The sequence below is a fragment of the Miniopterus natalensis genome, chromosome 12, assembly GCF_054644295.1.
Source record: "Miniopterus natalensis isolate mMinNat1 chromosome 12, mMinNat1.hap1, whole genome shotgun sequence".
NCBI classification, from domain to species: domain Eukaryota; kingdom Metazoa; phylum Chordata; class Mammalia; order Chiroptera; family Miniopteridae; genus Miniopterus; species Miniopterus natalensis.
Genome location: NC_142092.1, coordinates 50,104,532 through 50,127,022, shown reverse-complemented (window position 1 = coordinate 50,127,022; position 22,491 = coordinate 50,104,532). Strand labels below are relative to the sequence as shown.

Sequence of the window (22,491 nt, the reverse complement as noted above, 5' to 3'; positions counted from 1 at the left end):
AGTAGCACAGCAAGTGGTGTGCCAATAAAGGAAATGAGCCTTCAGCAAGGAATATTAGAATCTTAGAGTGAAAGATACTGGAGCCTGGAAAAATTAGATGGTCAAGAGCATCAAATTCAAATTCTTCATTTTGCAGATGAGAAAACTTCGGTCGTACAGCTGGTTTTAATTCCCTATTTTAAGTGCCAACAATGGTAACTGTATCTAACCCTTACTTAGTACTTGCAGGTACTGTTCAAAGCACTAGAAATACTACATGATCACTTGATCTCACAATAACCCCATGGGGTAGGTAGAATTATTACCCCCACTGACAGATGAGGAAAATTAAGTACAAAGAGACTATGTAACACTCCCAAGAGCACACAGCTGTTACAGTGGTTGACCTATGATTTGAAGCTGGGCAGGCTAGTTTTAAAAGAATCCATGCTCTTTGAACTATGCTATGTACCTTGAAGAACATGAAAACGTCATGTAATTTTGTCTACAGCACGCAATGAAATAAACATATGATGCAGAATAGAGAACTTTTAAAAATTTAAATAGTTCTTGAAAGAATGAGTTTAAAAAACAATTCAAGTCTGCTGCTTAGGTGTTAAGTATTTCAGAAGAGGCAAATGCAACATTTAAGAAAAGATTTTCCTTCCAATGGGATATTCTAGTCAAGTATCTAATCGCCATCTAGATTTAAAAATATTAAGTCCATAATCGACAAAGACCCAAGTGTTAGCTTTATTTGAGATATCAGTAAATCAAAATAAAAAGAGAACACTTCTTTTTGTTGGTTAGAATATCAGAACACATATGTAATTCATCCTTTCAAGATGAGTATCTTAGGGAGCAGAAATAACAAGGCAATCTTGCCAGAGGATTTAGTGGCTTATTTATTTTGAAATAAAAGCAATGTGTAAATTTAGGAAACCTATGACATTTATACACAAATTTCTTTCAGATCCTGTTTCTTGTTATAAAATAACCCATGCGCTAGAGTAGAAAGAAAATAAAGCCCACATCAGCTGTGAGAACATCTATCTGCCTTTAAATCTGATTTACAGAAGTCTTCATTACTCCCTCACTAACTCTACAAGTAACCAATTAAAGTAAGACTTCAGAAGGATTTGATAAAGCCTCTATATAGATGGTCACTGATACACTTACTTTTTAAGTAAGTCTGACAGTACACAGACCATAATAATTCAGAAAAATGTATCAGGATGCTAGGAAAACAGAACACAAAACACATACTACACTAGGATCTGCTAACATCAAGTTTATGTAGATATATGCTAAAAAGTCATCTGTTGTTTAATGGGCTAATCAGAGTTTCCAGTGTCACCAAGATCCCATGCAAATAAGGATGGCTCTTAAATCTCTAAAGCCCATACTTATCAGAAGGGAAAATTTTACCAATTTAAATATAACAGGATTCTTTGGTATAGGAAGCAAGTCACCCTGAAACCCATGAGGACTGCCTGAGCATTATTACATAAATAAAGCAAATAAGTAAAAAGCATTTCTGGTTTTTAATTCATGTACTTAAGAAAAAACAAGTCCCGCCCAGCCGGGTGTGGCTCAGCGGTTGAGCTTCGACCTAGGATCCAGGCGATCGGGGTTCGATTTCCGGTCAGGGCACATGCCCAGGTTGTGGGCTGCAGCCGATCAATGACTCTCTCATCATTGATGTTTCTATCTCTCTCTCCCTCTCCTTTCCTCTCTCTGAAATCAATAAAGATATATTTTTAAAAAAAAAGAAAAGAAAAAAAAGAAAAAACAAGTCCCTCTCAGGACTCAAAAAGCAAGCTACAGGAACAGCCTACCTGCCCCTTTGCTTAAATTTGATTACAGATTTCTTTCTATGTGTATCTTTGTTTAGACAGTTTCAACAAATATTCCCTAATAAAATGAAAACCCAAACAGTAAAGAATTCTGCAACACTTACCTGACCACATACCTTTCTGTATGTAATAGGGAAGGTACTGGGTTAGAAAATATGGGTTCTAGTTTTGGTTCTAGCACTAACCACTTTTGTGGGTGGCTTTAGGCAAATTACTATACCTTTCTAGGTCTACTGGTGTGCCTATAAAATAAGGAACTAGAAGATCTAAGTTTCTTCCAGTTTTCACATTCTGGAGCTCTGTGATAGTTAAATGTGTAAGGACACGAGAAAACATTTATCTTGGGGTTTGTTTTTTTAAAGTAGGGGGTGGAGTTGGAGGGGGGTAGTGATTGGTTTGCAATTAGATCAATGAAGAGCTAACAACGGGCCATCAGTCAGGATACGGAAATACAGAAGCTCTGTTACAATGGATTCTTGCAGTGAGTCACAACACATTTTAAACTTCTAGTTATTAAAAATTATGCAACTGGCCCAGCCGGTCTGGCTCAGTGGTTGAGCACTGACCCAACAACCAGTAGGTCATGGTTCAATTATAGGTCAGTGCACATGAAGGCGTTTCAGGCACAATTCCCAGTAGGGGGCACGCAGGAGGCAGTCGATCAATGATTCTCATCACTGATGTTTCTCTCTCTCTTTCCCCCCTCTCCCTTCCTCTCTCTAAAATCAATGTAAACATATTTAAAAAATAATGCAAAGGGTTTGAATTATCATAAAGACAACAAATCTGAAAAGTCTTTACTACTTAAACTCACCTTTAATCAACAAAGATAAAACATGAGTGGTAGGCACCTGTGTTTCCTAAACCAGAGCATACTAAGAACAAAATGTATCTAACATTATAACAACAAGTTTATAAAAATTAAGTAATAAATTATTCATAACTAGTTATTTAGCATCCAACATGTATTATTTCCAAACATCAAAACAATTCTATAAGGCCAAGTGGTATCACCAGTTTACAGGTGAGGAAATTGAGCCTTAGAAAGATTAAGTAACCTATAGATCACCCATCAAGGAAATGATAGAACTGGAATTCAATCCCAGATATGCCCAGTTCCAAAGGCCACACATGTGCTTTCTGCTACACTAAATGCTTCCTTACAGGTAAATCACATATTTTTCCCTTCCCGGGATGGTTTTCTTTTACTGTTAAAGAAAAAGCACTTACCTTTTTCAATTTTGGTAGTTTGGGGAGATTTGAAACTGAAATCAAGCCTACACTTATTAAACTGAGGAACTCTAAGTTCACAAATTCAGCTGTTAAGCCCTCAATTTTCCCATCATTTGATTTGCAATTGTCCAGGACAAGTTCTCGAACCTGTAGATGACAAAGGAAAAAGAAGAAAAGACAAGTTTTCAAAAACATACAGAAAACAAAGAACAAAAAAAGCAAAAACTCCGTAAATACACAGCAAAAACACTCGCATATAGGGGCAGCCTCTATTTAGACCTAGATTACAGTTATAAATAAATGAAAAATGATTAAGCCTTTAGTAACAATATACTGATACCAAGGGTGGAATGTTACACCATGGTATAAATAAAGATTTAAACTCTTTCCTTTCCAGAGACAGAAACTACAGTTCTTAAGATGTAAGTGAAGAAATTGTATCTCCCCTATTTCTTTTCCCCAGTCTGTTCCCTAAGAGGTAGCTTTAACTACAAATGCAGAGCGAGGATACTCCTCACCCTCTTTTAGGCTGAGTCTATCTCAAGGCCCAGGAGACTGACACAAGAAAAATAGGAAAGCTTTACTTTTTCTAACAAGATCACTAAGAGACTTTGTCAGCACTATACATTTCCACTTGTGGTATTATTAATCTTTACTAAGATTATCTTGACACTAGGAAGGAGTCAAGATGCAAGAGGCCTTAATTCAAAACAAAGATAGATTTGGGTTATATGTGAGAATGATAGGGAGAGAACTTAGACATTAAATTAGGTTCCTTTTTCCAACTATAAAATCTCCTTTGGAGACCCTGAAATTCAGAACTCAAATTCATCCAAGGGTATCACACCTGAAGATTCTGAATAGTGATTTAATAAACAGTCTACTGTGTTAATACTATAATAATCCTTATTGCCATTCTTGTTCTGTGGTTGGGTCTGAAACTTGCAACTTTTAAACATATTTTGATCAATTTACAGTGATGCAAATTAGTTTTAACTGCCAAAGGCATTCTTGCAGTGAATCTACCAAGTTTAATAGCATCAATCAAGCATATATGTGGAAGGTAGATGCTTACCTAAAATAAGGATAGGAGCTAGTGATGTCTTCACCCTCCCATACAGAATCCAAGGATACCACTCTACTAACTGCTATCATTTACCAAGAACATACTTATTCTCGGCACCACCACACCCTCCCCCATTTACAGAGAAGGAAACAGGTTTATAGAATCTGTGATGCCCACGCCAGCACAGCTCACTTGCTCCTTCCTTCACTACTTCTCACTGCCCTCGCCCTATTCCCTCCTCATAAGCCTTGGTTTCAGTCAGGATGCATGCAGTCCTATTATACCTTTTTCCTTCTACTTTTCTCTAGATAACTCTGCCATTCTTCCTTCTTCTGATGAAAATCAGCACATGTGAAAACCTAAGAGGTCAGCTGAGGAGAGCAGGGTTCTAGAGACAGAAGCCTGGGTCAATCCTGGCTCTGCCATTTATCTGTGTGACCTTGGGCAAGTCACTTAACCTCTCTGTGCCTCAGTTTCCCCGTCTGTGAAGTAGGAAAAAATAGTACCCACCTCATGGAATATTAGAGTAGTGCTTGGGACATAGTAAATGCTGAGAAAGTAACATCTGGGAAAAGGGAGTAGGGAAATGACAGGAACCTTTGCTGTCCACTTTATTCGTATCTATACTAAGTTTTGTTTTTACAAGCAGGTATTTTCGTATTAAAAAATAAAAATAAAAACCAACCCCAAAACATAAAAGTCAATTTTGATTGCTACTCACCTAAGTAGTATGCTACAATACTACTAAAATGGGCCCATTTGGTTTGGGAGATTTTCTACAACTCTGACAGAGAATCCAAAATTATTACACAGATTGAACCTAATATGCCAAAAGCCAAGTGAGGAGTTATTACAGTTAGCTATATTACCTCTTAAGCCATTTTGCCTCCCAGTTTACTGAGTGAAATCACCTTCTGGACAATTTCTCTCAACTAGTGAAATTCCACTTCAACTTGAATCATCAAAAACTACCATAAAGCATTTAAATGTGAGTTTACATGTTTGCTGAAACAAACAGAATAGAAATAAAAAGAGGAAATTGGGAGAGAAAAATGTTAATGTGGTTTTTATTTTTTTTTAATTTTAAATTGATTTTAGAGAGGGAGAATGAGAAACATCAACTTGTTGTTCCACTTATTTATGCATTCATTGGTTGATTCTTATATGTGCCCTGACCAGGGATCAAACCCACAACCTTGGTGGGTATGGATGACACTCTACCCAACTGACATACCTAGGCAGGTCTGTTAAAATGCTTCTAATTTGCAGGTTTAGCTACTGAGTACAGAAGATGATGGAGAGGAATTGAGGTTCTGGTTTAGAGAAATGGGAACCATGTAGCTAGATGAAAATAAGAAAGGAACAGCTTGTTGAAGGAGGTGTGTAAGCAATAACAAAAGGGATACCAAGCTTAAGGTTCCCATGGGATGTCCAGATGAAAGGTTTCCCCAGACAGCTCTGCACACGTGGGCTTGGAGTTCAGGGGAGGTCTGGGTTGTAAATTCCATATTTGCGAGTCATCAGGATGGAAATAATAGTGGAAGGATAGAATTCCCAAGAGGACGACGAAGGATTTCTCTTATCACTGATGTTTCTATCTCTCTCTCCTCTCCCTCTCTAAATTAAAAAAATTTATTTTTAAAAAAAGAGAGATATATCATTCACTCTAGGAGGCAGGACAGCTCTTCCTGTGCAGAAGACAGCTAGGATGGGCACAGGTGTAGGTGAGTTTATAAGTGGGAGAGCAAGAGGTTCAGGAAATGCACACTGAGACCTTTAATTTTCTCCATGAGTAGGAGGCAACAGACTTTACTGGGGTGAGTAGGGCAGAGGGTTGTATGGCTCAGCAGAGAAGGCAGTCCTTTCACTTTTTTAGGAAGGCTGAGGATGTAAAGAAATGTGCTACCCCCAGAACAGGGCTCCAGAAGCACAGTAAGAGGACACAGCAGAGTGGGAATTACTGCAGAAAGCAGAGACCACAGGATGGTCCCACTCAGTGCTGTGCCTGAGTATGACAGGTCTGGAAAGCCCTCCATCAGCAGTCTTCTAGCCCGTCTAAAGTTCTAAACAGAACTTCGGTGAAAAGGTATCTTCTCTCAGGCACTGTGTCAGCAGCATTTGACATAACTAAGCGTTCCTATTCCCTCATTCCTTTCTGAAGTGTGAAGGGATCCAGACTGCCTGGCAAGGGAAAGTACAACTGTGTAAGAGTGTGCATGGGGCAGTGTGTGGAGGGGAGTGGCGGTGGTAGTGATAGACAGGCATATAATCCCGTTGCCTCCCAATCTAGCTCTAGAATACATGGCAGGTTCTAATCAAGGAGAAATGGCCCATTTCCCCTACGTATGCCCCAAATCCTCCATGGCTACTATCTAAGGAGGGAAGGTTGGTTAGGCACTTGTACATTAGTGTGTACAACCTAGGGGAGCTATTTGGTCTAAAATAATTAGCTGGCCTTCTGCTCAAAAACAGATGTTTTAACTTTTGGGGTCAAATTCACTCTTCTTCGTACTTCATTTTCCAATTAAACTAGCCTTTTCTCAAACATGACAAGTCTTCAGGATTCTGGAGGCCAAGCGTACTCAAGAGCTGGAATCACACAAATATAAGGAGCCATGTGACTAGTTGAGTTTGGTTTTAAAGGAGTCATCTTGGAACTTCTCATTTGCCTTAAGAATGATGCTTTTGGGCAAAAACACTTTTTAATTCCTCTTATAAATTGCCCTTCAAAATCTGTGGCATATTTTTCTCCTGAAAAGCCTTCTGTTTAAGGTCAAAGCTTTCCTCTCCTCTCTTTAGAACCTAACTCCTACTGGTGGTCTCAGTCTCCCAGTCAGAGTCCCTAGGGAAGCCTTTCTTTACCCCTACAATCTTAGCTGGCTCCTGTAACACTCTTAAGGCCCCTAACTTGCACAACTGCAACAGGCACCACAGGGGTCTGAGGCCTCAGGAGGGAAGGGACTGCAGCTCTCTGCCTGGTTCACACTGCTTTTCCAGGTCCTGGCATACTATTAGCACTCAAATATTTATTTAATAAACAACTGGATTACGGTAGGCTAGTGCTGTCCAACAGAGCAGCTACTAGTCAATTGTGGCTTATGAGCACTTAAAATGTGGATCGTGCAACTGTCAAATTGACCTTTTAATTGAATTTTAATTAAATAGCCACATGATTCTGGCCTGTTTTTGGCAAGAGGATAAGGCCTAAGGTGATTACCTGAAAAAGTAACACTTGCACATATATGCACACGTTTAAAAGCAATATATTAGTTATCTCATATACAAAAAAATTCCATATAGTGGGAATACCAGCCCAGTTGTATTTCCCGGAGGGAGCAACACTGCTTTTACTGAGTACTTTATTTTTTTGTCTAGTGCTTTCTATTTTACTTTTTATTGAATTTATTGTGGTGACATTGGTCAATAAAATTATAAAGGTTTCAGGTGCACAATTCTATAACGCATCATCTGTATATTGTATTGTGTGCTCACTCCAAGTCAAGTCTTACTGAATAAACTTTAATAGTACTGTAGCTTTCGCACAAAGAGTTCAAGTTCTAGATTTGAAAACACTTAAGATTCACGTGGGTACTTCTCTTTTGAAAATTTTGGCTAAATTTAATTACTCCACATTCTATTAATTTATAACTCCTCAGTAATATCGTAAACACCTTAAATTACAACCGAAAAGAACACAACTCTTCGAGTCTCGCGGCGTGAAGCAGCTTAACCCTTCCGCCTACTAGCACGTGGCCCACACAAAATGTCTGACTGACGAGCGGACGGGACGGACGTGGTCCACCCTCAACCTCAAAACCCGGGGGACTGGTGGCGATGCCCACGCCATGGCTCAGATCCCCCAGGAACGCGCAGGGTGGCCATGAGGTGTGGCGCCCCACACCTCGCTTGTGGTGACCTCAGGGATTCAAAACTTCGTGCACGCCAGGTAAACCCTGGTTTAATTTCCACAAGTTGGCAAATTGCTACCCACAGCTACCTGAGCGCGAGAAACGCACCCACTGCTAGACCTGGGCGGGGCGGGAGGACTTCCCCGGGCCGACCCCGGCCGCAGCGCGCCACTCACCCCGAGAGGGTCTGGCAGAGGCGCGGCCTCCCCGCGTGGCGGCCGGGAGCCGGCCGCGGGAAGCGCTCCAGTCGCGGGGACGGGAGGAGGGCAGGGCGCGGAGTAAAGGGGGTTCTTAAAGGCCCGGCCGCCGCCCACGCGGGCCCCGAGCGCAGGCCTCAGCCCGCAGCGCTCGGGCACTGGCGGAGGCAGGGGCCCGAGGCCCGCCGCGCTCCCGGCGGAGCCGGCCCCTGGCGTTGCCCTTTTAAGAAGGGGGAGGAGGACGGAGCGCTCCCGAGAGGAGACGAGTCGACGGCGGAGCGCGCGGCTCCCGCCAGTGTGAGCTGAGCCTCCGCGAGGGGAGCAAAATACACGCCGCGAGCTCGGCCTGGGGAGCGGCGGCCGGCAGCCACCGCCGGGGGCGAGCCGGCGGGCGGGCAGGGCCGAGCCCGCAGGCCGGCTCCGGCGGCGGAGGGAGACGGGTGCCCGCCAACATGGCGCTGTATCGGCCTGTGGCGCGCCCCGGCTGGCGCGAGGAGCAGCCGCCCGCCCACACCGAGGGGCCAGCCTCCCGGCCAGGGGCCCCGGAATCCGCCGCCGCGGCGCGGGAGGGAGCGCGGAGCCGTCGTTACAACGGCTGGCCCAGGCCGACCTGGGCTCGCCCTCAAAGATCGGGAGTGGGGAAGGCCCGGGAAGCGAAAGGGAAGCCGGAGAAATGGTGGAGAAAGTTTTATTTTTAGGCTTGAAAAATGGCGGGAACCACGTCCCTTTTTCAAACTTGGCCTCGGGAGGGGCGGCGGTTGCGCCACCTCCACTGCCGGGCCTCGCCCCTCCCCCGCTCCGCGCGCGCCAGGCCGCGCCCGCCCGAGCCCCCGGGCACCCCAGGGGGCTTCTCACCCCCTCCGAAGCGAAAAGCGCCCTCCCCGCCTCACGGCCCCTGCCCTCAGCCGGGCCGGCGCCAACCGCAAAGCCGGGCTAGGGGAGCCACCTCCACCGCCCGCGCTCGAGCCCCTGCCCCGGTCGGCCCGGGGCTCGCGAAGCCCGGCCCGGCCCGCGGCGGGCCCAGCCTGGGGTGACCGCGCGGCCCCTCGGCAGGCCCGGTCCCCGCCGGGCCGCGCATCCCGGGAGGCTGCAAACATGGCTCCCAGCGTTACACAATCCCCTCCTCCCTCCCTCACCACCGGCCACACGCACACGCGCTCCCCCGGGAAGGACCCCGGCGGGCGAGGAGCTCAAAGTTTGCTTTCCTCCACCCCACCGCCTTCCCCAGACGGCCGCGGGGGACCGCGGGCGCCAAAGAGTTAATCCCCGCGCGCTCGCTCCCCCCTCCGCGCCCTCCCGCCCGCTTGCCCGCCCGCCTTCCCCGTCCGAGCCCGCGAGCTGCGCCCTCCCCGCGCCGGGGCCGGAGAACCCGCGGCCGGGGCCCCGCAGGTGGCCACCATTACATGCAAGTCATCGGAGGGAGAAGGCGCCCGAAGGGGGCTCTGCTTACAGCTGCCGGGGTCCGGTTCCTCAGCTCCAGGTGGATCCTCCTCTTCATGTCCATGTTTCCCTCTTCCCCCCTCTTCAAACTTAACTTTCCGCGGCGGGGGCGGAGGGGGGAGAGGCGTCCCGGCCTGCGCAGCTACGGCCGTCGGAAGGGGTCTGCTGTCGGCAGAGGCCGGCGGTGCGGCGCGGCGCTGGGCGGCGGGCGGCGTGCGGGCAGGCGAGCGGAGCCCCCGGAGCCAAGTTACTCACGGGAGCGGAGAGAAACCATGGAGGGAAAAGGGGGCTGGAGCGCAACGCCGGTCTCACTACCGCCGCCCCCGGCCGCGGCCCCGCACTGCGCTTAAACCGGCGACGCGGCGCAGGCGGCTGCTCCGCTCGACTCGACCCCGCGCGGCGCCACTGGACTAGGTGGCCGCGGCTGCACCGAGGACGGGGCGGGGAGAGGCGGCGGGAGGGGCTAGGCTGGGGGAGAAAGGCGCAGCCGGGGGTACTGGAGCGAGTTCCTCCCCTCCCTCCGGTCGCACGTGGGGCGGCTGATGTAAGATCTTCCTCGGGCTTCCCCGCCCGCCACCGAGCCGAGACCCCCCCGGGCCCCACCTCGCTGCGCCCCGTCGCGGGTCTACCGCCGGGGTTTGGACGTTTGCCGGCGGGCTCGTGGGGAGGTGGGAAGGAGGCGTCAGGGGTCGGTGAGGATGGGCCCGGCCTCCGAGACTCGACAGGTCAGCCCGACGCCTGCGACGGCGGGACACGGGGCTGAGGTTCACCTTGTGCTCCCCACGGTGTGAGTCAGCGGCCCGAACCCCGCTGTCTGCTTGGTCGGGTGGTCGTGGAGGCTCGGAGGAACCCCGTCGGGAGCAGAATCTCGGCCTCCCGGCGTGGCCCCGCGTGGCCCCGGGTACAGGCGGCCTTCGAGGGAACGGGCGCGGCTCCGGACACGCGCCCGAGCCACCGAGGAGCCCAGGTTCCCCGAGTTCATTAGACCCTCCCTGGGTTTCTAACATTTAAATGTAGGATAGCGAGGCAGCAATTAGCATTTCTAATGGGGCCTTGAGAGTTTTACAGTTTGTCCGAAGACTTTTATCCCATTATTCCTCAGGGGACCCCTGTGAGGTGTGTAAATTCTTGATGGTCTTGGTTTGGGTGAAGCTTGGCAGGCAGCCTTTGTAATGGTCCGCTTCAGAGAGCACCCTGAGAGCCAGGATTAGAGCCCTAAATTTGCTTTGCAGACTAACTAGAGTAACATAACGTTATATTCAGCTTAAAATAAGTAAATACGTAATGTGTCTAATCAGATACCATCGTACTTGTAACGGACAAAAGGCTTCAAAGATTGCGAACAACTTCTGAATAGAGAAAAACAATTCTATGCATTAACCTAAGGTTTTCTTAAAGTTAAGACTCCCCCGTCCCAGTCTACCTGTGGCAAACAAAACCACTTATATCAATTTTTAAAATATGTAATTAGTTAAAATTTCAAAGCAAAAGAAAAATTTTAAAGGCTTATGGAGAAAGGCAAAATTTTTCTGGTATGTTGTTTCCCAGTCTCGCATTTAAAATGTTAGTCTTAGCAGACATCTCTGTGAGGGAAAATGGTGAGGGGAGTACTCTTTAGGATGTCACAGAGGTCTAACTACAAGGTTAGGAGAACCACAGGGCATGAGATGAAGGCTTTTACAAAAAACTAGCAAATCAGTTCTATGAGCTAACAAGCAAAAAATGATCGTCCACTTTTAGGGCTTGATATGTTCTTTCTCATTTAATCCAAAGACACCTTTGTGAAGCAGATTGTATTTTAATCATTTTACAGATGAAGACTGAACCTTAAGCTGCATGGCCAACAGAGATGGAGCTAGGGTTTAAACCCAGATGGGTCTAACTCCAAAGCCTGCCATTTTTTCTGCTATACCATCAGTCTGACTGGAATGAAGTCCTAGCATGGGGGCCTGATTCGGGACACGACGTCTGGAACATCTGTAGAGGACCTTTAATACCAAACAGAACATGCAGGTGCCATCTTGCAGGTAAAGGGGAGATGCTGAAGGAGACTGGAACATGGCAGCTCTGTGCTAGAGAGAGATGTAACTTGGTGGCTCGTGGGGGAGGTGGTACTGATCCTTAGGGAGAAACCAGGCAAATCTTGGATCCTGTCCTCTATGACCAACTCTAGGATATGAAGGGCTCCTTCCTCAAGATAACTGTGTTTTATAAGATTAAGCTACAAAGTAATTAATAAACATAGCCACAATGTGCAGCAAATAAAAAGAAAGCAAAAGAGCCAAAGGAGGAGAGACTACAGACCCGGTACTGTCCCTTCTGACACAGCCGGTGCTGGCATGCACCTCTGTGAACAAAGAGCATGTGTTCCAGTGACATGCTTCTTTGTCAGGGGCTTCACTGCCAGAGGCATAAATAACACAGGCAGAACAGGGTGTGTCTCACTGCCCTGCCAACATCTTCCACTGGACTGTCAGTCCACAAGGCCTGAAGGGGCTGTTGTCACAGTGCCCTGGTTTTGAATATTGCTGCACTCAACATCATTCTGAGTATGCATCTGGGTGCGAGAAAGAAGTAGAATATATAATTGTATCTAATCCATGGTTATTATCATGTGTGTGGATTTATGGATTTGAATAAGAGTTGGAAGGGAATAAGGAAAAGTGAACACAGCTTATTAGTTTATTAGGGAGTCTGAACTATGGGTGAAATACTTTTTTCTCCCATTGACATTCATGTTTGCCTAATAAGTAATGAAAATATCAAATAATGCCTGGTTTTGGCACCTCTTTGAGTCTTAAAACTGCCTGTTAAACAGAATGTGTGTGTATTCCAATAAACTTCAAATTGAGAACAACACTCTAATTTGTAACTCCTTGGATCTGCTCTCAGCACCAGCCGGTCATTGGTCAAACCATCAGATGACGACCCAAGCCTTCCACAAATTTTGTGGCTAGGAACAAACTTTAATAAATCTGAAGATGAGAAGAAACAGCCCCATTTAGGCATTGATTTAACTGGCTTTGAAACCAGTTTGGAAGAATGGCACCCTTTCTCTTTTGTAAAGACAGTATATGAAGCTAATGCATAATATAGGGTGAAGAATCTACTTTTTTTTAAATGAAGTGCTTCCATTCTCCTCTTCTATATACATGTGCAGCCATTGCTAAATCTGCCCTCTGACATTCCATAGCATGGTGTGTGTACCTGTTATAGCAGTTAGGCAACACATGGGAGTTGTTGAAGGATCTAAAATTTCAACTGGACTGAGCTCATACAAATATTTCTGGATGATATAAATAGAGAATAGTAGCCTGGGCCATCTTTAGAATATAGGTGCTCTGCAAATGTGTATTATGTTGAAAATAATGTCACATGTACTCACGAATACTATCTAGGCAGCTGAGATTGTTGCGACAGGGAGAAGGAGAGGCAAATAGTTAGATGAAAATTGGGTAAGAATGAGATCCTATAAAAGTCTCCAGGTGGTAAAAACAGAGGCGAGGAGAGTGTCAGGTGTGTAGGCAGCTGTAGGTCCAGTAAGGGGCCCTTGCCAAGGGAACCAGATTCTTTTCTGCTCTCTGAAACAGCTGTAGGTGCTTGGCCTTCCTGGGGCAGCAAGGAAGAGCTATGACTACCAAGAGTTGGGTTTAATATTTATTAAGCACCATCCTTATGCCAAGTACTGTGCTTGGGATTTTCATGTATATTGCATTTCAGTTAATCCTGGCAACAGCTCACTGGGACAAGACTATAATCCCCTTTTATTGTTTAGGAAACAGACTTGGAGAAACCAAGTGGAACTCACATAGCTAGTAAGAATCTGGATTTCTCTGTCATTAAGGTCTCACTGTAATTCATTCTCATTACTTTGATCCACTAGTCCTCACAACTGCTTCTGAAAAACCTTTTTTGTTTTCTTTGCTTTAAGAAGATTTACATGCTCATTGTTGGGAGGCAGGAGAGGAAAAAAACCACAGAAAAGAAAACTTAAAGTTAAACACCTACAATTGAGATACACCCACCATTAAGGTGTATATCCTTGCAGCTTTTTTTTTCTATATTATACATAATTTTGAAAAAACAATATTAGGCTCAGACTGAAGATTTTTTTGAAACTTGTTTTTTCCACCTACCATTACGAAAAATAATGAGTTAATACTCTTCATAAATATGAGTAGTAGCTTTGCTGAATGTTTTTCTCTTTTTAAAGAAGAGCTTTAATGAGGCTTTTGGACAAACCACATAACCTCTCTGAGCCTCAGGCTGGCTCATCTCAGAATGTTGTAAGGATTAGACATGATCATGTGGGTGAAGCTCCTACCTGGCACAGTGCCTGGTACCCTCCCCTGTGCCCCTGTCACAGTCACTGCAAGCCCCAGTCCCCCCCTTACCCTAAGTAGAGGCCCAGAGCTTGCTGGGCCTCCTCAGGAGTATAGAAGTTCTGCTTTGGCCATCAGTCCTCCACCTCTGTTCCATGTCCTTTGTTTCCTGTGATTACCCTGCCCCTTTGATTGAAGAAAGAACTCACCCCAAACCAATATAAGTTTTGACTCTCAAAGGAGTGGATTTATTTTCTGTTTCATGCAGTCTTGGTCTCTCTTCATGAACTGGGAATGTGCTCCTGAGCTACCCTGGAAAATATCTGTGTGGCCCCACAGTGTTGGATATGCTTCTCCTCCATAATTAGCCAGTATCCCCACCATCTGGACTCTCTCCTACCTCACAGGGATTTCCTTGTCCACACAAAACTATCCAAGAGTCTTGCTCCTGCTGACTGAACTTTCCCATCTGTTCTGGAGCTTACTTTGCCAGCTCTGGCCCAGCCAGAGGCCCCTCAGTGGCTATGCAAGGTAGTCCTCCCTCACACTAGACTCTGACAGTCCTTAGGTAGTGTGTGTGCTCCCTAATTTCCTAGTCTCATTTTGGTAAAGGCCAAAAGTCCCTAATACCCTCACACTCTACTTCTTGAAAAGCAGGGTAGGAGCACCCTTCTAGTTGCTAGATAAGATGCTGTCTGATTCATGAATCACCTAATAAAGCCAGTTAGATCTTTAAAGAAAAGAAAAAATTATGAGAAAGAAAGAGAGAGAGAGAGAGAGGAAAGAAAGAAAGAAAGAAAGAAAGAAAGAAAGAAAGAAAGAAAGAAAGAAAGAAAGAAAGAAAGAAAGAAAGAAAGAAAGAGAAAGAGAAAGAAAGAAAGAGAAAGAAAGAGAAAGAAAGAAAGAAAGAAAGAAAGAAAGAAAGAAAGAAAGAAAGAAAGAAAGAAAGAAAGAAAGAAAGAAGAAAGAAAGAAAAGAAAAGAAAGCAGGGCAGCGGGGTTTTCTTTTATGTCTGTCTATGCACATACTATAGAAAACTTGGAAACTGTGCTTAACAACAAGAAGAAAATAAAAATCTCAGTTCAGGGTTAAGCACACACTGACCACGTTTTAGTGTCTATTCCTCCAGTCTTTTCTTTATACACATATGGCACTTTCTCAAGTCTCAGATTGCCAGAAGCATCATCTCATTAATAACAGCTTTTCAGGGAGGCAGCAAAGGGGAAACCCACTACATTAAATATTCATAGTGATTATAAGAGACATCCTTACTTCAAAAACGGTAAGTAGTAAAAAAAAAAAGAAAAAAAGAAGAAAGAAAACTATTATAGTATCTAGGAAATACTGTATGTATTACATTTAATTTTTTCAAAAAAGGATGATACTGTAACCTGCTTTTTTCACTTAACAATATATTATGAACATATTTCCATGCCATTGAATAGTCCCCTACAATATATATTCCTTGACATGCTCCTACAAAATGAAAATAGCTTTCCTTTTTCTGAATATAAAGACAATACATATTCATGTAGCAAATTCATGCAATGCAAAGAAGTATAAAGAAGAAAATAAAAGCGGGCCCAAATCCCATTACCTAGTGGCAATCACTATTAACATTTTTGTGAATATTTTCTGACTACATCTATGAATGCATATGCAAATGTAAAATATTTATTATATAAATGCATAATATAAGTGGTACTTTGTAACATGCTTTTATTTTCACTTCTCAGAAAGTCACAGGGATTCCTCCAAGTCAATAAATATAAGTCTACGTCATCATTTTTAAAGTCTGTATCATATTTCACTGGATGGGTGTAGCATAATTTATTCACCTGGTTTCCTACTGATTGACATTTAGGTTCCTTCCAATTGTTCACCATTATACATAACATCTTTGTGCAATTAGCTCCTTGAAATAAATTCCTAGAAGTATAATTTCTGAATCAGAGTATATATATTTCAGATTTGGATGTGTATAGCAAATAGCACTTCAGAGGCTGTACTGCTTTTATACTCCCATTAACAGTGTATAAGACTTCTCTCACCCTTGCCTAAACTAGGTATTACCTTTAAAATTTTTTTGTCAATCAGTTTCAACTAATTACAAGGTTGAAAACCTAAGGGTGCCAGGTGCCAAGACAATTCAATGTGAAAAGAATAATCTTTTAAACAAATGGGCTGGAACTATATATCCACATGCAAAAGAATAAAGATGAATCCCTACCTCATACCATATACAAAAATTAACTCAAAATGGATCATAGATGCCCTGGCCAGTGTGGCTCAGTTGGTTAGAGCGTCATCCCGTACACCAAAAGGTGGCAGGTTTGATTCCTGGTCAGGGCACATACCCAGGTAGTGGGTTAGGTCCTTGGTCCGGGTGTGTGTGGGAGGCAACCTATTGATGTTTCTCTCTCTAAAATCAATTTAAAAATGAATCATAGACTTAAATATAAGAGCTAAAACTATGACTTGGAAGAAAGCATTGGAATAAATCTTCATGACCTTGGATTAGGCAAAGCTTTCTTAGATATAACACCAAAAGCATAACATACCAGAGACAAAAGAGATAAATTGGACTTAATCCAAATTGAAAGCATTTGTGCTTCCAATGACACCTTCCAGAAAGTAAAAGACAATGCATGGAATGGGAGAAAATATTTGCAAATCATGTGTCTAATAAGGGACTTGTATTCAGAATATAAAAGAACTATTAGAACTCAACAACAAAAAGACAACCCAATTAAAAATGGGCAAATAATTTGAATACACATTTCTCCAAAGAAGATATACAAATGATCAATAAGCTCATGGAAAGAAGCTAAACTTTATTAGGCATTAGGGAAATGCAAATCAAAACTACCATGAGATACCACTTCACACCCACTAGGATGGCTATAGTAAAAATGTACATGTGTTGGCGAGGATGTGGAACCCTTGAGCATTGCTGATGGAAATGTAAAATGGTACAACTGCTGCAGAAAACAGTTTGGCGGTTCCTCAAAAAGTTAAACATAGATCCAGCAATTTTACTCCAAGGTATAAACACAAGAGAATGAAAATATATGTTCATACAGAATTTGTACAAATATGTTTATAGCAGTATTACTCATAATAGCCATAAGTTGGAACCCACTCAAATGTCCATAAACTGGTGAATAGATAAACAAAATGTGGTATATCCGTACAAACAAATTTTTTCAGCCATAAGAAGGAATGAGGTACTGATACATGTTACAACAGGGATGAACCTTAAAAATATCCTAAATGAAAGAAGCCAGGCATAAAAGCCACATACTATATGGTTCAATTTATGTGAAATGTCAGAATAGGCAAATCCATAGAGTAAGAAAGCATATTAGTGGTTGCCAGAGGTTGCAGGAAGAGGGAGAATGGAAAGTGACTGCTAATGGCTATGGGGTTTCTTTGTGGGGTGATGAAAATATTCTGGAATTAAATGATGATGACTTGGTTGCACAACTTTGTGAATATACTAAAACCCACTGAATTGTATACTAAAAGATTAAACATAGAGCTACCATGTGACCCAGCAATTCCACTCCGGGGTACATACCCAAAAGAACTGAAAAGTAAATCTACGCAAAAACTTGTATAGGAATGTTCATAGCAACATTCCTATACAAAATAGTAGGGCTATAGCCCCAAAATGGAAATAACCAAATGTCCATCACTGCATGAATGCTTAAACAAAATGTGGTATATCCATGTAGTAGGCAGAATAATGTCTCTCCTAAGATGTTCATATCCTAATCTCTAGAACTTGTGAATAAGTTCCTTACATAGCAAAAGGGACTATGCAGATGTGATTAAGGATCTTGAGATGAGATTATCCTGGACTATGCATATAGGCCAGCAATTTTCAACTGCTCTGCTGCATGCAATACCTGACTATTTAGTCAGGGGTACTGACCTTTTTTCTCTTAGACTGTCAAAAAATGAGAACAGTCAACACAACAATAGCCATTTGGTGTGAATTATACCTATTTTTTTGTCAGATCGGCAATAATATAATTTTCTTGTGTGCCACAGAATTTTAGTAATTAGTTTATGTGTGCCATGAGATGAAAAAGGTTGAAATTGCTGATATAGGCCAAAGGTCCTTAAAAGTTGAAGAGGGAGGCAGAAGAGAGGAAGATGGAGATTCGACTACAAAAGAAGAGATCAGAGTGATGTGACTTGAGAAGGGTTCAACCTACCAGTGCTGGCTTTGAACTTGCAGGGAGTCTTAAACCAAGGAATGTAGATGGCCTCTGGAAACGAAAAGAGAAGGAAATGGATTCTCCAATGGACCCTCCAAAAAGAAATGAAGCTCTGTCAACACCCTGATTTTAGCCCAGTGATACCTGTTTCAGATTTCTAACCTACAGGACTTGTAATATAATAAATTTGTGTTGTTTTAAGCTACTAAATTTGTGATAATTAGTCATGGCAGCAAATAAGAAGCTAGTAAGTACAGCCATATAGTGGAATATTTGGCCATAAAAGGAATGAAGTACTCATATATGCTACAACATGGATGAAACTTGAAAATACTATGTTATGTGAAAGAAGCCAGACACAAAAGACCACATAATGTATGCTTCCATTTATGTGGAATGCCTAAAATAGGCAATCCATAGAGACAGAAAGTAGCTTAGTGATTGCCAAAGGCTGGGAGTGAGAGGGGGTGACTGCTAATGAGTATGGGGTTTCTTTTTAGGATAACAAATGCTCTGGAATTTGATAGTGATGATGGTTGCACAACTGCAAATATCCTAAAAACTACTGAATTGGCCACTTTAGAAGGGTGAACTTCATGGTATATAAATTATATCTCAATACATATTTTTATCAATTAAGTAAGTTGACAATGCTAATCCATTCTTATTTTAATTTTTACTTATGTATATAACTAATGGAGCTGAATATTTTTCAGGTATTTATAAGCTGTTTGTATTTCTTGGTTAAGTTGCCTGTTGGCATTTTAAAATTATTTCTTAATAAGTGCTCTGTATATATTAAGAATATTAACCATTAGTCCAACATACATGTTTAAACTATTTTTCCCCACTTGTTTGCTTTTTAAATTTTGTTTCTGGGATAGATAGATAGATACACACACTGGGGAGGGTGATGAGGAAAAAATTTTAAATTATATTTAGGATAAAATGCATCTTCATGGTTATTTCTTTCATGTTCTGCTTAGAAAGGCCTTCCCAACCCCAAGGTTATATCAATATTTACCTATATTTTCCTCTGGTACTTCTGGTTTCATTTTTATGTAAAATCTTTATATAGACTAATATATTTCTTAAAAATATGTTTTTATTGATTTTTTACAGAGAGAAGAAGGGAGAGGGAATAGAAACATCGATGAAAGAAAAACATCATCAATTGGCTGCCTCCTGCATGCCCCCTACTGGGGATCAAGACTGAAACCTGGGCATGTGCTCTGACCAGGAACAGAACCGGCGACCTCTTGGTTCATGGGTTGATGTTCAACCACTGAGTGACACAGGCCAGACTAGACTAATATTTTAATGTATGGTTTGAGGTAAAGGTATAATTTTCTTTATTTTTAATGGTTAGCTAGTTGTCTCAATACCATTTATTAAATAACCATCTTTCCCCAATGAACATGAAATGTAACTTAAATTCTTTTCATTAATTTTAGAGAGAGAGGAAGGGAGAGGGAGAGAGAGAAACATTGATGAGAGAGAATCATTAATCAGCTGCCTCCTGCACGCCCCCTACTGGAGATCGAATCTGCAACCCAGGCATGTGCCCTGACTGGGAATCAAACCTATGACATCTCGGTGCATGGAACGACGCTCAACCAACTGAACCACACTGGCCAGGGCAATTCTTACATATTCTAAAGTCTGTTTCTGGACCTCCTTCTCTGTTTGTTCATTTATTTATTTATATCGCTATACCCTTACCAGTATCCACCTGGGAGAGTTTAGAAAATGGAGCCAGTAGACAAATGGCAGAAGACCAGAAGTTTACTCTCTGGAGAAACAGGCTCAGAGACAGCAGGCTAGGATGTGGGTACTTCTCCATTAACCATGCAGAAGTGGAGAACATACCATTCAGAATGCACAGGACCACCACTAATCCTGTGCTACTCCCCCCACTTATCTCCCTCCCCATTTCTTATCTCTTTCCCCCAAAGAATATCCTATCAGTCTAGGTGTTCAATGATATGAGAAGGATATCTGGATAAACAACATGCTTATCTCTATACCCTCCCAAACGCTTAAAAGGATTTAAAGATAAAGTTGAGGAAATTTTTCCAGAAAGTAGAACAAAAGGATAAATTACTACAGGTAAAGGAAAAAGAAAATTAATGGATCAGTCCAGGAACTCTAATATTTAATCAGAGTTCAAGAGAGAGAGAAAATGGAATTAGATGGAAGTCTACTTCTTAACACCCCCCACCCCACCCCCAGTTTATTTCTAGAATGCTAATAGCTAATCTCCAAAGTCAGGAGATTGGAGGATTCTTTTCTGGAGAAAGTGACTGATTTAAGAGAAAATATCTAAGATAACCAAATCTGTTTTATTTTAGTTATAGTATTTTAATTTCCAAGAGCTCTTTCTTGTTCTTCTTTCTTTTTATTTTTTTACTGAACTTAGAGGGAGGGGGGAGAGAGAAACATCAATTCATCGCCTCCCATAGGCAAGCCCCAACCAGGGATCAAACCCACAACCTGGGTATGTGCCCTGACCAGGAATCGAACCTGCCACCTTTGGTGTACAGGACAACACTCCAACCAGCTGAGCCACACCAACCAGGGCTCTTGTTCTTTATAACTGTTCACTTTTCAATGCACTTTGTTTTTATTTAATTGATGTAACATCTCTTTTATCTTTGAGGAGATAAAATTTTATTTTGATACCTGAATGGTCTCCACCTTCTCCATGTTCCTTTTAACTAACTCAGATTTCTGGCTCTTGTGTTAGAGTATCTGATCATCCCTTGAATATTCATATGTACGAGAGAAGCCCTAAAAAGCGACTAGAAACTCTTCTGCACTGGTCGGTCATAGAGACTAGTGGGCATCACTCCACCGTTATCAGGAAACAAGCCCATGTTTCCATAATGAGACCCCCACATGTCAGTATTTTCAGTACCTATAGCTATAAAGTATGAAATTATCAAGCAATAATACAACACAGTTCCTTTGCATTTTCAGATTGAAATGGCCCACCAAGGTCTATTATGAAATTTCAGAAAACTAGAGATCCTAAAAGTGTCCTAAGAGAAAAAAAGTCATAATCAAAGGATCAACAATCAAAATAGCATGGGAGTTCTCAATAGAACAAAGGAAACTGGAAGACAGTGGAGCAACTGACACCTTCTGGGGGAATTCTGAGGAAAAGGATCCTTTTTTCAGAACTTAACATGCAGCCAAACTATCATTCAAGAGTGAGAGTAGAATGAAAATATTTTCAGACATTCAAGATCTCAAAATATTAACCTTCACACACCCTTTCTTAGGCAGCTACTGAAGAATACACTCCCATGAGGGTAGTGATACAGTAGGCCAGGAAAGCAACCCAGGACAGATGGCGCAAGAGGCCAGAGGGGTGTTGGAAAATAAAAATGAAGATTACCACCTGTGTAACACACTGGCAGAGAAGTGAAAACAATGAAAAGGGATAATTCTTAACTCCAGGAAAAATAATCGTACAAGAAATTTCTTTACAGTATGTTATATGGCTCATCTGTACACACTGTATAGTCACATTAACATAAATGACCAATACTGAAAGTTGGGGGAAATCAAAGCTGTGTTGGAGTGAGAGTGTAAGAGAGCCAGGTTCTTTTCATAGGAAGTTAATAGTTAGCAGTTAGTGTCTAAAATTAATAAAAACATAAAAATAGCAAAGCAAACACCAGAGGCAACAGCTAAAAGAATTGAAATTGCTGTGCCTGGGGGATGGGGAGTGAAGCGGGAGGGACAAGGCAAAAGACAGCTGTTTTGGTGACAAGCTCTGTTGACGCCCTATTTGCTGTTTAGATCTGTGTCTATCTATCTATTACTCTGAAACAAGTGAAATTTAAATTAATGTACAATGAGGTAAAGACAGTTTCTTCAGCCCGGCCGGGCATGGCTCAGCGGTTGAGCATCGACCTAGGATCCAGGAGATCGGGGTTCGATTCCCAGTCGGGGCACATGCCTGGGTTGTGGGCTAGGCAGCCCATCAATGACTCTCTCATCATTGATGTTTCTGTCTCTCTCTTTCCCTCCCCTTTCCTCTCTCTGAAATCAATAAAGATATGTATATTTTTTTTAAAAGTTTCTTCAATAAGTGGTATTGGGAACACTGGACAGATATATGCAGAAGAAATGAAACTAGATCACCTTCTTACACCATATACAAGAATAAACTCAAAATAGATTAAAGACTTAAATGTAAAACCTGAAACCATAAAATTCCTAGAAGAAAACCTAGGCAATAAACTCTTTGATATCA

General features: G+C 42.7%; 1 protein-coding gene and 1 long non-coding RNA gene across 4 annotated transcripts in view; one reads left to right on the top strand and one right to left on the bottom strand.

Moving 5' to 3' along the window:
• The window catches only part of ANP32B (acidic nuclear phosphoprotein 32 family member B), a 20,763-nt gene extending 10,870 nt beyond the window's left edge, over positions 1–9,893 (bottom strand). Inside the window, exons 1-2 of one of the 2 annotated variants that reach the window (XM_087822777.1) lie at positions 9,690–9,893; positions 3,066–3,215 (exon numbers count right to left, since the gene is read on the bottom strand). In XM_087822777.1, the coding sequence (XP_087678903.1) occupies positions 3,066–3,215; positions 9,690–9,743 (204 nt within the window). In that variant the 5' untranslated portion in view covers positions 9,744–9,893. The remainder of the gene's footprint in view (positions 1–3,065; positions 3,216–9,689) is intronic. The other variant, XM_087822778.1, reaches the window with a different exon arrangement.
• LOC148091852 (uncharacterized) lies at positions 8,015–22,491 on the top strand. 2 transcript variants are annotated; one of them, XR_015715413.1, is made up of 3 exons: positions 8,015–8,080; positions 11,493–11,706; positions 19,350–22,491. It is a non-coding gene; the product is annotated as an uncharacterized LOC148091852 (long non-coding RNA). The 2 variants fall into 2 exon arrangements; XR_015715412.1 differs by lacking the exon at positions 8,015–8,080 and having other exon boundaries at positions 10,727–11,706.